General features: G+C 45.2%; 2 protein-coding genes and 1 pseudogene across 2 annotated transcripts in view; 2 read left to right on the forward strand and 1 right to left on the reverse strand.

Annotated features, from left to right (window-relative positions):
• Positions 1 to 7649, reverse strand: part of PIWIL3 (piwi like RNA-mediated gene silencing 3) — a 41457-nt gene extending 33808 nt beyond the window's left edge. Inside the window, exons 1-5 of the mRNA XM_050745905.1 lie at positions 7548 to 7649; positions 4887 to 5007; positions 2925 to 3056; positions 1554 to 1768; positions 858 to 979 (exon numbers count right to left, since the gene is read on the reverse strand). Coding sequence (XP_050601862.1) covers positions 858 to 979; positions 1554 to 1768; positions 2925 to 3056; positions 4887 to 5007; positions 7548 to 7649 — 692 coding nt within the window. The remainder of the gene's footprint in view (positions 1 to 857; positions 980 to 1553; positions 1769 to 2924; positions 3057 to 4886; positions 5008 to 7547) is intronic.
• The window catches only part of SGSM1 (small G protein signaling modulator 1), a 210490-nt gene that overhangs the window by 40610 nt on the left and 154120 nt on the right, over positions 1 to 15760 (forward strand). The gene's annotated exons all lie outside the window — the stretch shown is intronic.
• On the forward strand, positions 11391 to 12487 carry LOC126929520 (nucleophosmin-like; annotated as a pseudogene).

Consider the following 15760-nt stretch of genomic DNA (forward strand, 5'->3'; position numbering starts at 1 on the left):
TAAGGGAAAGAAAAAAATCTGCCCATGACTGTTTATATTATCAATGAACACAAAGTACCTGATAACTAAGTTACATTATGAGGTGGATATTAAGGTTCATTTAACCTCAATTGTTCCATCTCCTTATAAACACAATATTATAGAAAGGTTATCAAAATGTTCTCCATTCTCAAAACTGAACTAAGGCATCTTTTTCAAACTGTGCCTTTTTTTTGAGACAGAGTCTTGCTCTGTCACCCAGGCTGGAGTACAGTGGCACAATCTCTGCTAACTGCAACCTCCACCTCCTGGGACCAAGTGATCCTCCTGCCTCAGCCTCCCGAGTAGCTTCCTCTCGGAAGCACCCGCCACCATGCCGGGCTAATTTTTGTATTTTTAGTAGTGGCAGGGTTTCACCATATTGGCCAGGCTGGTCTGGGACTCCTGACCTCAAATGATCCACCCGCCTCAGCCTCCCAAAGTGCTGGGATTACAGGTGTGAGCCACCATGCCCGGCCTCAAACTCTGCCTTTCAAATTTTACCTTTCAATATTTAGTCATCGTAGTGACCATGGAATAAAACATGTATATCCTACAGAGATATACACAGATGTGCATAGCTGATGTCTATTACTCTTTCTAGGCAGGTATGAGACAAAGAGCAGGGATAGGCCAGGAGGAGAACATTGAGGATAAGCCATGAACTTGCATATGCTAGTTGAGCCTCAAGTATCATTTCGTCTCCAAGACCCTTCACTCTCTTAATATACGAGGACTATGAAGAACACAAAGTGCTGGAAGCAAATGGCCGTGTTCCACACCACTACACAGTGAAACAACCGAATGAATAGCAAAGAAACTCAACCCCGGTCACATACCTTCTAAAGAGAATGTTGTAATAGCGTAGGCAATCTGGCGACGTGGGCCTGATTTCTTTGGAAAACTCAACTGTAATCTTCACAAATTTTTTGTCTTTGGTCATGCTCAACCATTCCACTCTCTGAGATTAAAAACAGAAAGTCCAGATATTCTTCCAAAAAACTCAGCTTGCCTGCATGGCAAATCACCATGTCACCTGGCTATCCAACACCATCGTGATGGAGCAGTATTTCCCACAGAAGTACGTGCATGTAGAAAACATGAGTCGCAAGAGTGAAGAGTTGGAATTAAACACTTAAGTTGAAATATTTTACTTAAGCTCCTGAAATTTAATTGTTCAGTTAATACAGAAATTTATAGAAGAAAATAAGTTCTCTAATTTTTTTTTCTGCTAGGAGTGGGGGGCTGAAGTTTCAAAGGAAACAAATAGAATTTAAAAAAAAAAAAAGGATCTAAAACTTTGTCAGCATTTGTGAGCCACGTTGTGCTATTAAATTTCATTTAAGCGTTAAAATCAGAGGCATTATTGAATATCAGTGATAACCAAACATGGCACGTAGGTTTCACTACAAGTCATATGGGCAAGAGACCTTTGGGGCGTCTCAACAAACAACTGCACAAAAATAGGTATTTTATTATAATAAAGTAAAAACAAGAGAAAGAACACAGGAAAATGTGAAATAACATTACTTAACCCGCTCTTTTAGTGGCCGAGATAACAATAAAGAGTTTCCATCAAATATATGGCACTCTCCAAATTTCCTTCTATGTTGATCAAGTAAAATTGTACGGAGATTTCCATCTTCTATATCTGGTCTGTAGTCAACGTTGTATTTATACGCAACCCACTGAGGACGAGAAATCACTCGGAAGTGGTTGGCGAGTAGCTGTACCACTGTACCCTCTGAACCTGAAAAATTGAGCCACGTGACTATAAAGAAACAGACTGATTGGGCCCAAACAGTTTGGACAGTACAATATTAAAAGCCAAAGTTAGGGCTGGGCACAGTGGCTCACGCCTATAATCCCAACACTCAGAGGCTGAGCCAGGGGGATCACCTGAGATCAGGAGTTCTAGACCAGTCTGGCCAACATGGTGACCCTGTCTCTATTAAAAATACAAAAAATTAGCTGGGCACAGTGGCGGGTGCCTATAATCCAAGCTTCTTGGGAGGCTGAGGCAGAAGAATCACTGAACCCAGGAGGCAGAGGCTGTAGTGAGCTGAGATCACACCACTGCCCTCTAGCCTGGGCAAGAAGAGCTAAACTCATCTCAAAAAAAAAAAAAAAAAAAAAAAAAAAAAAAGCCAAAGTTAGGTCAGACAAGGAAATAAATAACATTTGTAATGTACCTATGTCCAGAATGCCTATCAATTTCAGTGAGCCCTTATGCAAGCATACATTTAGGAAGTTTAATATATTGAACAATAGATTAAAAATTACAACATTTGTGGTTTACAAAAGGAGAAAAAGTGCCACCTTATGTAATTTTTTAAAAAGTCTCAGCACAGACTTTTTAAAGTCCATGTAATTTATACATACTATTTAATAACAACCCTTCAGGGCATGGTGGCTTACACCTATAATCCTAGCCCTTTGGGAGGCCCAGGTGGGAGGATGGGTTGGGCCAGAAGTTCCAGACCAGCCTGGGCCAGGTGGGAGGCACCTCTACTTACAGTGATGACAGAAAGCTTTCCAGAATTTATTAAACAAAGCTTTTATCAAAAGTTTAAAATAGGCCAGGTGTGGTGGCTCATTCCTGTAATCTCAGCAGTTTGGAGGGCCCAGGTGAGAGGATGGCTTGGGCCAGTAGTTCTAGATCAGCAAGACCCTGTCTCTACAAAATTAAAAAATATATAACGTCTATTTGGGCATGGTGGTGCCCACCTATAGTCCCAGCTACTCGAGGTGGGAGGAACAGCTGAGCCCAGGAGTTTAAGGCTGAAGTGAACATCACTGTACTCCAGCCTGGGCGACACAGCAGGACCTTGTCTCTCAACGAAAAAAAAAAAAAAAAAAGTTAAAAACCAACAGCTCCATAAACATTGAGTTCTAGGCCAACATACCTGTTTTTGAGTCTTTAACATGCATCATATATCGCCTGGTGTTCACCACCAGGTCCTGAAAAACTCCACCAATCCTCCTCTCCTGCAAGGGTGCTGTATGCAACCCAGCCTCAGGTCCAGGTTCCTTCACTCCTGCGTAAATGTAAATGCCAGAAGTTTAAACAATAAAAAGGGAAGAATAGAAAAGACAGTATTAACACCCAGCATAAGTTTGTTGGAGGTTAAAAAGATGCCACCCAAGGTTCCAAAACACATTTCGGTGACGTGTTGCCACAAAAGCGTAATCTTACCCAGAAACCTTTCCCAAGGAGTCCCCAATTCACATCCGTGGTTGCCTCAGCACTTTGTTCATTCCTGCTACATATTTGCCCCATTTCTTTGTGTATTTGTTCATGGTACAAAATTCTAGAAACCTTGGTTCTGACTCTGTCTCTAAGCCTATCTCCTGGCACTACACTGCCCCCTAGTGGGCATCATAAAATGCCAAATAAGCCAATCATTTAAAAAATCTATAAAACTGGCTTTTAACACAAAACTGATCTATCCTTTCTATTAAGAGCAACTAGGAAAGGATCACACTATTTTAACTTCCATTCTAAGGTTCATATTGATGTAGGTATTCTACGAAGTTAACATTTAAATGACAGCACAACGCAGTCTTTTAGTGACAAGAGAGGTATCCTGAAGGAATATGCACACATTGTTGTAAATCCTGTACCCCTGAATGGCCAGGACGTCTGTGCCTTGGGTTACAATAATGGTTTTCCTCAAAATTTTACTTCTGGAGGCTATTTTTTAGTTTATGATGATCTTACAAAGTAAGTGTCTCCATTTCTATGACAGACTAACTACATTTTACACATAAAATTTGAAACAATTTTATCAAACTCCCAACTAGTTCCTGACACATCCAGCAATCAAATTCATCATATTAAAATGTCAGCAAAAGAAAAACAGGTTATCCTAGCTTGGCACCTTGGCACTTGCTACAAACCATGTACTTTTATTTTTTGAGACGGAACCTCACTCTGTCACCCAGGCTGGAGTGCAGTGGCACCATCTCAGCTCACTGGAACCTCTGCCTTCTGGGTTCAAGCGATTCTCCTGCCTCAGCCTCATGAGTAGTTGGGATTACAGGAACGTGCTACCATGCCTGGCTAACTTGTCCATTTTTAGTAGAGATGGGATTTTGCCTGTTGGCCAGGCTGGTCTCAAACTTCTGGCCTCAAGTGATCCACCCACCTGGGCCGCCCAAAGTGCTGGTGTGAGCCACCACACCCAGTCCATGTAATTTATACATACTATTTAATATAACAACCCTTCAGATAGGATCTGATTATTAAACATATGTTTTAATTTTATGTATTCAAATATATAAGCTCATTTTATAGGTTCTGGATTTTGTTTTGGTTTAATATTTATAATACAATTTTTTAGTGTTTCAAGTTTTGACTCATCACAAGCTATTTTGCTATAGAAAGCAAAGTGGAGAATCCACACTAAAGTTGAATCACATTAGCCAAATCCTAAGCAAATGACAATATCTGAGCCTGTGTGCATGAGCGCTTGTATAAATGAGGATAACCTGTCAGCCTGCAATGTAGGTAACAAGTTCAACCTGTTAATGCCGCAATTTAAAAAGGCAAGAAAATGGTGTTCTTAAGATTCCATTAAGTTAACTTAGAGTTATCATCTACAAATGTGTCATCTAAATTTGAAAAGCAATTATGTTGATCTGGCCAATAAACAGTGACTTCCATTTCTCTTCCACAAGACATAGGTGAAGAAAACACCATCAGATAATTCACTGCATGAAGAGAGACAGTTGCAAGCTGCACACACTTCCCATCCCACCAAACCTCACAGGGGTCCTGAGGCTCTGTCTAGAACCTTCTACTGCTGTGGTGGCCCTTCACACATGAAGCATCCCCTGCCCCTCATGTCCTCCTTGCCTCCTTTCACCTTGAGACTGTGCTGCTCCTCCTGCTCCTCCTCCTGCTCCTCTTGGCTGCAGAGGTCTAACCACTGGGACTTCCTCCCGCAGTGGCCGGGGCGTCCGCTGCAACTGAGTGGGCTCCTGGATCTGCATGTTTTTGGAAATAGAAATAAAGAGCAGTGCGCCCCACTGTGTTCATTCTCCCTCAAAATGGCACTCTCAGGGCACAAGGCAAAGGAACTTCCTCTGCAAAGCTCACATTCCAGTGACAGAAACTAAGTTGTAATAAGCAACATACATAGCACCTTGTGTGGTAATTGCTAAGAAAACAAACAAAAAAAAGAACAAAACAAACCGAGGAGAAAAATTATTGGGAAGGTGGGGTGTGAAGGGGCAGGTTTCACTAGCTGATGAGGGCAAAGGAGGGCCTCAGTGAGAAAGTGACATTGCACCCAAGACTTGGAAGTGCTGAGTGAATTAGCAAAGTTACCCAAGCCAGAGGTGAAGGAAAAAGAGCAGAGTTCTGCAGCTGGGAATGTTCAAGGAAGAATGAGGCAGCCAGTATGGCTGGAAGAAGGAAATGGAGAGAGATGTCAGTGAGATGAAGGGAAGGTCATTTTAAGGAAATTGCTTCTGACTGATAAAATGAGCTGTGACAGAGGCCAGGTGCGGTGGTTCATGCCTATAATCCCAGCACTTTGGGAGGCTGAGGTGGGCGGATCACCTGAGGTCGGGAGTTCGAGACCAGCCTGGCAACATGGAGAAACCCCGTCTCTACTAAAAATACAAAATTAGCTGGGCCTGGTGGTGCATGCCTGTAATCCCAGCTACTCGGGAGGCTGAGGCAGGAGAATCACTTGAACCCGAGAGGCAAGAGGTTGCAGTGAGCTGAGATCTCACCATTGCACTCCAGCCTGGGCAACAAGAACGAAACTCTGTCTTTAAAAAAAAAAAAAAAAATTTGGAGAGAAAAACCCTGTGGTGGTTTTTGAGACGGGCTTGAGGTCATGGAGATAGGATGAAACCATAGACTTTTGGCCTGAGCATACAGAAGAATGGAAGTCCTTCTGATGAGGTGGATATGGCATGATAGGGTGGGTTGGGAGTGTGAGGTGTTCATGGACACCCGTGGGGGTGCTGGGTGGTGCAGGAGAGGTTCTGGCCAAGGAGATAAATATGGGGATCTGTCGACACACCAGATAGCATTTGGACACTGGATAACTTCACCAAGGGAGTGAGAATATGGAGAAAAAAGATGTGGCTCAAGGGCTGGGTCTTGCAATATCAAGAGGTCATGGGCCAGGCGTGGTGGCTCAAGCCTGTAATCCCAGCACTTTGGGAGGCCGAGACAGGCGGATCACGAGGTCAGGAGATTGAGACCATCCTGGCTGACACGGTGAAACCCCGTCTCTACTAAAAAATACAAAAAACTAGCCGGGCGAGGTGGCGGGTGCCTGTAGTCCCAGCTACTCGGGAGGCTGAGCCAGGAGAATGGCGTGAACCCGGGGGTGGAGCTTGCAGTGAGCTGAGATCTGGCCACTGCACTCCAGCCTGGGCAACAGAGCGAGACTCTGTCTCCAAAAAAAAAAAAAAAAAGAGGTCATGGAGGAGAACTCCGCAAAGGAGAGCAAGTACGGGCGGTCAGTGATGAAGGAGGTAACCTAAACGCCAAGCGGAGGGAGTTGATCAGGAGAAAAGAGGTCGCAAATGTGCCAAGGAAATGTGAAGGGGCAAGTCTGAGGAGAGCTGCCCTGTGAATCTGGCAGAGTGGAAGGGCCCAGGGAAGGTTTCCTGATGAATGGGAGTGAACTCAGTGAGTCTGTAGACGATGGGAATGATTTAGGAGAACACACCTCCTGACTTGGGAGACAGAAAGGAAAGTTGCAGGAGACATGCCCTAGACAGAGGACTGGCTAAGGGGCTAAGTAGAGAGATTTGCTTTAGGTAGGAACAAAGATGGTGCCCTAGGATCTCCGGTGAGGGGTTGGACTATGGCTCATGAGTGAGGAGACAAGACGGGGAGCCACTGACACTCTCACTGGATGCTTTATCTCAGTGACGCAGAAGTCGATGTTGAAAACTGAGAATTAGGACCAGGAGGAGGAATTGAGGTTGGAGGGCTTAGGAGAAGGAGAGAGGAGCAACAATCACACAGCAGAATAAGTGGACCTGGAGGGCATCATGCTGCTTCCATGCAGTATAGGGTCGCCCTGGAGGTTGTGAGATGGGGCCCCTCAGTGCCACCATGGATCCTATTGTGTGAATGCAAAGTGGATATGCAGTAAGAGAAGACAAAACAGAGCAGGCATAACAAGTTTTCAACACGACTGGAAATTCTGTCTAACTCAGGCTGTGCCAGGACATTCAGGAAGTCGCTCATTCTGGGTCACTTCCAAAGAGGAGACACTGGCTGAAGCCAAGAGATCTAGAAACCTTTGCATCCACTTTTGGCTGCAAGTCAGTCTGCTTGCACATGTGAAAATGTGAGAAGGAAGCGGTAGAGAGTACATCCGAGTAAAGCCTCCCCATGCTGCCATCTATAGAGCCTGACTTTTCTTACGAACTTTTATTAGTCCTCACTTAGCACTATACCTGAACTAGCTCGGCTCAACCACCAATTCTATGTTCTTTTCAGTACAGGCACGTATCTCTTGCAGAAAGAAAACAATGAACGTTACAGGGCTCACTGTAGCTGATCCAGGTGCTCCGGGTCCCCCAGGTGCCTCTTGTTGGTAGCTCTCCCTGCGGCGGGCTCTGCCTCGGGCGCGAGTCCTGGCCCTACCAGGCATTGTGGTCCTGAAGGTGATGACTCTGAAGAACACAGTTATATTAGACATCTCTGTGGAGTTGCCTGGTGTCTTACTCTTTTCAGTGCTGCTACAACAGAGTATCTGAGGCTGGGTAATTTATAAAGGAAGAGGTGTGTTTGGCTCATCATTCTGGTGGCTGGAAAGTCCAAGACTGGGCAGCCCATCTGGTGAGGGTCTCATGCTGCTTCAACTCATGGTAGAAAGCAAAAGTGGGGAAGAGGTGTGGACAAAGACCACATGGCAAGAAGTGAAACAAGAAAAACTGAGGAAGTTGGACCCTAACAACCAGCTCAGGCAGGCACTAATCCAACTCACCTCCAAGGCAGGGAATTAACCTATTCTTAAGGATTCCACTCCCAGGACCCACACACCTCCCAGTAGGCCCCACTTTCCAATGCTGCCACATTGGGGATCAAATTTCAGCCTGAGTTTTGGTGGGGACAAGCCATATCCAAACCATAGCAACTGGTAACGTTTTTCTTCCTATATGACTATTACTTTCAATAAAGCATCTGATTACTAATGACACACATTCTCCTATGACACCAAAAAGACTGATTGCCCCGAGTCAGCAGAGAAGCATCCTGTAATAAAAGACAGGAGACCTAGTAAAACTTTTTTTGAGACAGGGTCTTGCTCTGTCGCCCAGGCTGAAGTGTAATGGTGCAATCTTGGCTCACTGCAACCTCTGCCTCCCTGGCTCAAGAAATTCTCCTGCCTCAGTCTCCTGAGTAGCTGGGATTACAGGCACGCACCACCGCACCCAACTAGTTTTTTGTTTTGAGACACAGTCTCACTCTGTTGCCCAGGCTGGAGCGCAGTAGTGAAATCTTGGCTCATTGTAATCTCCACCTCCCAGGCTCAAGCGATTCTCCTGCCTCGGCCTCCTGAGTAGCTGGGATTACAGGCTCACGTCACTACGCCTGGCCTAATTTTTGTATTTTTAGTAGAGACGGGGTTTCACCATGTTGGCCAGGCTGGTCGCGATCTCCTGACCTCAGGTGATCCACCCGCCTCAACCTCTCAAAATGCTGGGATTACAGGTGTGAACCACCGCACCCGGCCAAACTTTTCTAGAAATTTAAGGAAACTATGGTTATCTTCCACGCACAGACTCACAAGACACTGGGGGTTACTACACTTGTCTGTATGAGTCGGGTGAGTAATGGGTTCTTCTCACCTCCCAGGCATCGCCACAAGCACAGCAAGGAGCCCAGGTGCCCCCAGGCCCTCCCACCCTACACTTAAACCTGAGCTCCCGCATCCTGAGTGGGTCCTCTGCCCACCCATCTCTGGCCTGGGCCCTCTGGACTCTGCTCCCACAGCTCACCTGCCCTCCTTCCACAAGAATTAGGGAGATCTGTGCGCTACGCACTGGCGCTCTATGGCCTCAAGTCCCTGGTCCCTACCCCGCAGCGTGCCGGCGCTGATCTCCGCGGGGTCAGAGGCGCAAAGCCCCTTTCCAAGAGGGAGAGCCTCCTGCCTTTCTGGGCACGCAGTCCCGTACGCCGCACCGGTCACTAAAAGGGCCCAGGGAAACAGACTGACCAGCCCAGCCTCCCGAGCAAGACGTGCCGCACACTCAGGAAGGCAGGCATCGCCCCCGCCCCAATTCAATTTCAACCCTGGAGTCCTGGCCTTTTCTGGCACCGCCTCCGTCCGGCCCAAAGAGGCCACGATGAACTGCACCTGGCGGGCTCAGAGATGCCGCCAAGTCTCCCAGGGATGGGAGTGGGGCCGGCTCGCCCTGCCTTCCTGCCTCACCATGTCTCACCCATTAACCATTCCTGGATTTACCTGCCAGGTGCCCTTACAAAATGATGTGCACTTGGAGCCCCAGGATGCAGCCATTACCACTTAGTAGCTTTAACCAACTCCCTGGTGTGGCCTGTGTAACTAAATGCAGCTGCTATGACCGTCCATGGACTCAAACCTAGATGCACCCTTACTCATCTCATAAGCACAGATCTCTACAAGTGGATCCACTGTCATGGGTAAGCTTTCCAGTATTTCTTAAAAATAAAAATAAATATAAATAAAATTTTAAAAACCTTATCTCTTGTATCCCTTTTTTCATCTATTTATTCCAGGTTTCTTTTCTTTTTTTTTTTTTTTTTTTTGAGACGGAGTCTCACTCTGTCGCCCAGGCTGGAGTGGTGCAGTGGCGTGATCTCCACTCACTGCAAGCACCACCTCCTGGGTTCACACCATTCTCCTGCCTCAGCCTCCCGAGTAGCTGGGACTACAGGCACGCGTCACCACACCTGGCTAATTTTTGTATTTTTTGTAGAGATGAGGTTTCACCACGTTGGCCAGGCTGGTCTCGAACTCCTGACCTCATGATCCACCCGCCTCTGCCTCCCAAACTGCTGCCTCCCAAAGTGTGCCACCACACCTGGCCTATTCCAGGTTTCTGTCATTCTTTTTGGCCTTGCCGTGTGTGTGTGTGTGTGTGTGTGTGTGTGTGTGTGTGTGTGTGTGTGTGTGTTTTGAGACAGGGTCTGTCTCTTTGGCCCAGGCTGGAGTGCAACAATGCAATCTCCACTCACTGCCACCTCAACCTCCCGGGCTCAAGAAATCCTCTGTCTTCCGGGCGTCCCAGTTGAGAAGATTTACAACAAAACCCAGCGGGAAAATCTGCCTGCCATTGACATGGCTGATGAAGACTACGAGTTTTAGCCAGTCTCAAGGGGCAGAGTTCTGTGAAAAGGAACAGTGTGGTTTGGAAAAATGGATAAACTGAGCCTCGCTTGCCCTCGTGCGTGGGGGAGAGAGGCAGCAAGTCTTAACAAACCAACATCTTTGAGAAAAGATAAACCTGGAGATAATAATATAAGGGAGAGCTGAGCCAGTTGGCCTATGGACAACTTATTTAAAAATATTTCAGATGTCAAAATTCTAGCTGTATGATTTGTTTGGAATTTGGTTTTTATTTTCAAGAGGGCAAGTGGATGGGAATTTGTCAGCGTTCTACCAGGCAAATTCACTGTTTCACTGAAATGTTTGAATTTTCTTAGCTACTGTATGCAAAGTCCGATTATATTGGTGCGTTTTTACAGTTAGGGTTTTGCAGTAACTTCTGTATTTTAATATAAATAAATTCCTAAACTCCCTCCCCTCTCCCCCATTTCAGGAATTTAAAATTAAGTAGAACAAAAACCCCAGTGCATCTGTTAGAGTCATCACTCTATTATCATGGGGATCAATTTTCATTAAACTTGAAGCAGTCATGGCTTTGGCAGTGTTTTGGTTCAGACACCTGTTCACAGAAAAGCATGATGGGAAATTATTATTATTATTATTATTTTTTTTTTTTTTTTTTTTGAGACGGAGTCTCGCTCTGTCACCCAGGCTGGAGTGCAGTGGCCGGATCTCAGCTCACTGCAAGCTCCGCCTTCCGGGTTCACGCCATTCTCCTGCCTCAGCCTCCCGAGTAGCTGGGACTACAGGCGCCTGCCACCTCGCCTGGCTAAGTTTTTGTATTTTTAGTAGAGACGGGGTTTCACTGTGTTAGCCAGGATGGTCTCGATCTCCTGACCTCGTGATCCGCCCGTCTCGGCCTCCCAAAGTGCTGGGATTACAGGCTTGAGCCACCTCGCCCGGCCGGGAAATTATTTTCTGACTTGAGTCTTCCTTTTTAAATGCGAATTTTTATTTCTCTTTAATTATTTTAAAATATTTAGCCCTGGTGTGATGCTGTCCTGCGCGGCTGTTCTCTGGAGCAGCGTTAGTTTATCTCCATCCGCTTTCTCTCCCACCTAAGTGCGTGCCGCCTCCTGATGGAAGATTCGATGGACATGGACATGAGCCCCCTGAGGCCCCAGAACTATCTTTTCGGTTGTGAACTAAAGGCCGACAAAGATGATCACTTTAAGGTGGATAATGACGAAAATAAGCACCAGTTATCTTTAAGAACGGTCAGTTTAGGGGCTGGTGCAAAGGATGAATTGCACGTTGTTGAAGCAGAGGCAATGAATTACGAAGGCAGTCCAATTAAAGTAACACTGGCAACTTTGAAAATGTCTGTACAGCCAATGGTTTCCCTTGGGGGCTTTGAAATAACCCCCCAGTGGTCTTAAGGTTGAAGTGTGGTTCAGGGCTAGTGCATATTAGTGGACAGCACTTAGTAGCTGTGGAGGAAGATGCAGAGTCAGAAGATGAAGAGGAGGAGGACGTGAAACACTTAAGTATATCTGAAAAGCGATCTGCTACTGGAGGTGGTAGCAAGGTTCCACAGAAAAAAGTAAAACTTGCTGCTGATGAAGATGATGATGATGATGATGAAGATGATGATGATGATTTTGATGATGAGGAAGCTGAAGAAAAAGCACCAGTGAAGAAATCTATACTAGATACTCAGGCAAAAATGCACAAAAGTCAAATCAGAATGGAAAAGACGCAAAACCATCATCAACACCAAGATCAAAAGGACAAGAATCCTTCAAAAAAACAGGAAAAAAACTCCTAAAACACCAAAAGGACCTGGTTCTGTAGAAGACATTAAAGCAAAAATGCAAGCAAGTGTAGAAAAAGCACATTGAACAGCCCTGGGCACTACATGTAAATTAAGCCCAAAGATGGGGAGAAAGGAAAAGGAGAGACAAATATAGTCCATTTTGAGTGTCATCAACAATCCAGACTGAAGTCTTCTAGTTTAATCTCAATCCCCTTTTCTGATTTGCCACCCATGCCTCTTCAGGCTGGAAACAATCTCACTCTTGGTTCCCTAAAGCACTTTCTTCTGACTGCTGTGGTTCAGTGAACCTTGCCCTTTGCTTTCTATTACTTGTGCATTTGCCTCACCTCTGACAATGTTTTAAATTGCCTTTGTATCTCCTTAGCTGCTCAATAAATATTTGAATGAATCAATTTAAAAAAATATTGAGGCCGGATGTGGTGGCTCACGCCTGTAATCCCAGCACTTTGGGAGGCCGAGGCGGGTGGATCACGAGGTCAGGAGATCGAGACCATCCTGGCTAACACAGTGAAACCCCATCTCTACTAAAAATACAAAAAAAATGAGCTGGGCATGGTGGCACGCACCTGTAGTCCCAGCTGCTCAGGAGACTGAGGCAGGAGAATGGCGTGAGCCCGGGAGGCGGAGGTTGCAGTGAGCTGAGATTGTGCCACTGCACTCCAGCCTGGGCGACAGAGCGAGACTCCGTCTCAAAAAAAAAAAAAAATAAATAAATAAATAAATACATATATATATATATAAACCTTTTTCTTGATCTTAAAGATCGTGTAGATTGGGTTTGGGGAGGGATGAAGGGTGAGTGAGTCTAAGGATAATGCAATAATCAGTAACTGAAACCATTTTCCCATCATCCTTTTTTCTGAGCATTTGCTGTACTTTAAGATATCCATCTTTTTCTTTTTAACCCTAATCTTTCACTTGAAAGATTTTATTGTATAAAAAGTTCTACAGGTCAATAAATTTAGAGGAAAATGAGTATTTGGTCCAAAAAAAAAAAAGGAAAAATAATCAAGATTTTAGGGCTTTTATTTTTTCTTTCGTAATTGTGTAAAAAATGGAAAAAAAACATACAAAGCAGAATTTTAATGTGAAGACTTTTTTGCTCTAATCACTAGTTTTAGAGGCATTGTTAGTTTAGTGTGTGTGCAGAGTCCATTTCCTACATCTTTCCTCAAGTTTCTTCTATTTTTATCATGAATTCCCTTTTAATCAACTGTAGGTTATTTAAAATAAATTCCTACAACTTAATGGGGGAAAGAAAAACAACCCTCCCACTTCAACCTCTCGGGCTCAACAAATCCTCCCACTTTGGCTTCCAGAGTAGCTGGAACTGCAGGCGCTGCCACTATCCCTGGCTAATTTTTTAGTATTTTTTGTGGAGACGGGGTATTGCCATGTTGCCTGGGCTGGTCTTGAGCTCCTGAGCTCAAGTGATCATCCCACCTCAGCCCCCCGAATTTCTGGGATTACAGGTGTGAGCCATCATGCCAAGCCAGGATTTTTTTTTTGAGACGGAGTCTCGCTCTGTTGCCCAGGTTGGAGTGCAGCTGTGCGATCTCCACTCACTGCAAGCTCTGCCTGCCGGGTTCACACCATTCTCCTGCCTCAGCCTCCCGAGTAGCTGGGACTACAGGCGCCCGCCACCAGGCCTGGCTAATTTTTTTGTATATTTTTTAGTAGAGATGGGGTTTCACTGTGTTATCCAGGATGGTCTCGATCTCCTGACCTTGTGATCTGCCTGCCTCAGCCTCCAAAGAGCTGGGGTTACAGGCGTGAGCCACCGCGCCCGGCCTAGCCTAGATATATTTTTTAAAATCACCAATTCTTTAATATTTTATCACAGTTACATTCAGATCCTTGATGTACACACTGAATACCTGTTAATCATGAGAGAAATAGTTATCTCGCACCGTTTCTTGACTAATCTTTGTCTTGTTGCTTTGAAATTGCACCATTATCCTATAGACATCTCCACGTGTTCTTAGCTTGAATTCCAGACTCAGTTGTGCACTGTTGGCCAGGCACAGTGTTTCATGCCTGTAATGCCAGCACTTTGGGAGGCTGAGGCAGGAGGATTGTTTGAGCCCAGTAGTTCAAGACGAGCCAGGGCAACATATCAAGACACCATCTCTAAAAAAAATAAAAAATAAAAAATTAACTAGGATGGTGGTACACACCTGTAGTCCCAGGTGCTTGGGAGGTTGAGGCAGGAGGACAGGAGGAGCCTGGCAGTTCAAGGCTGCAGTGGACTATGATCACACCACTGCACTCCAGCCTGGGTGACAGAGTGAGACTCTGTCTCAAAAAATTCTGCACTGTCTGTGGGGCAGCAGTAACATATTTGTTTACTATATCTTGAAAATATTTGAAAAGCCTGAACCTGCTAAGCACTTGAAAATTCCTGGCCAGCTGGGCGGGGTGGCTCAGGCCTGCAATCCCAGCACTTTGGGAGGCTGAGGCAGGTGGATCACCTGAAGGTCAGGAGTTCGAGACCAGCCTGGCCAGCATGCTGAAACCCCGTCTCTACTTAAAAAAAAAAAAAAAAAAAAAAAAATTAGCCAGGTGTGGTGATGCGTGCCTGCAATCCCAGCACTTTGGGAGGCCGAGGCGGGCGGATAACCTGAGGTCAGAAGATCAAGACCAGCCTGGCCAATGTGGTGAAACCCCATCTCTACTTAAAAAAAAAAAAAAAAAATTAGCCAGGTATGGTGATGCATGCCTGTAATCCCAGCTACTTGGGAGTCTGAGGCAGGAGAATTGCTTGCAGCTGGGAGGCAGAGATTGCAGTGAGCTGAGATCGAGCCATTGCACTGCAGCCTGGGCAACAAAGGTGAAACTCTGTATAAAAAAAAAAACAAAGTGCAAAGAGAAAAAGGAATAAAAAGACAAAGCAGAATATGTCCTGAGAACTGGGATAACTATAAAAGGTGTAACATGCACAATGGGAGTAGCATAAGGAAAGAAAGAGAGAAAGGAACAGAACAAGTATTTGATATAATAATGACCGAAAATTTTCCAAAATTAAAAACAGAAATTAAATCACAGATCCAGGAAGTTCATAGAACACTAAGCAAGATAAACACCAAAAATTATAGTCTAGGCATAATATTCAAACTGAAAGGACAGTGACTTGCCCAAGGTCACACAGTCAGCAGGTGACAGAAGTGGGATTAGAAGGCAAGCTTACCTATCCCCAGAGCCAACCTCCTTTGCCCCTCACCTGGGTTCCTTCCCAAGCTCACAGGCCAAAAGCCTGCAAACTGAGTCAGGAGAGAAAAATCCCTGTCCATCTCCCACTCTGGGGAAGGAAGGTAAAAGGAGTGCTCACATTCACTTTCAGGTCTGATAGACTCTCCTGCAACTACTTTTTGGAGGACAAATTGCTGTTTCCAATGGCTGATGCCTTCATTAGTGTAAAACTCTTATTGAGAACCATACAGAGCTGACATTTGCCACTGTTTTGTGACCATCACAAAAAGAGTCCCATATTCCGTTTGTTCTCCCTTTTTCTTTTTTCTTTCATTTTTGTTGTCGTTGTTGTTTTTTGTTTTTCTGAGATGGAGTCTTGCTTTGTCGCCCGGCTGGAGTGAGTGCAGTGGCACAATCTCGGCTC

The sequence above is a fragment of the Macaca thibetana genome, chromosome 10 (genome assembly GCF_024542745.1).
Source record: "Macaca thibetana thibetana isolate TM-01 chromosome 10, ASM2454274v1, whole genome shotgun sequence".
In the NCBI taxonomy this organism is placed as follows: domain Eukaryota; kingdom Metazoa; phylum Chordata; class Mammalia; order Primates; family Cercopithecidae; genus Macaca; species Macaca thibetana.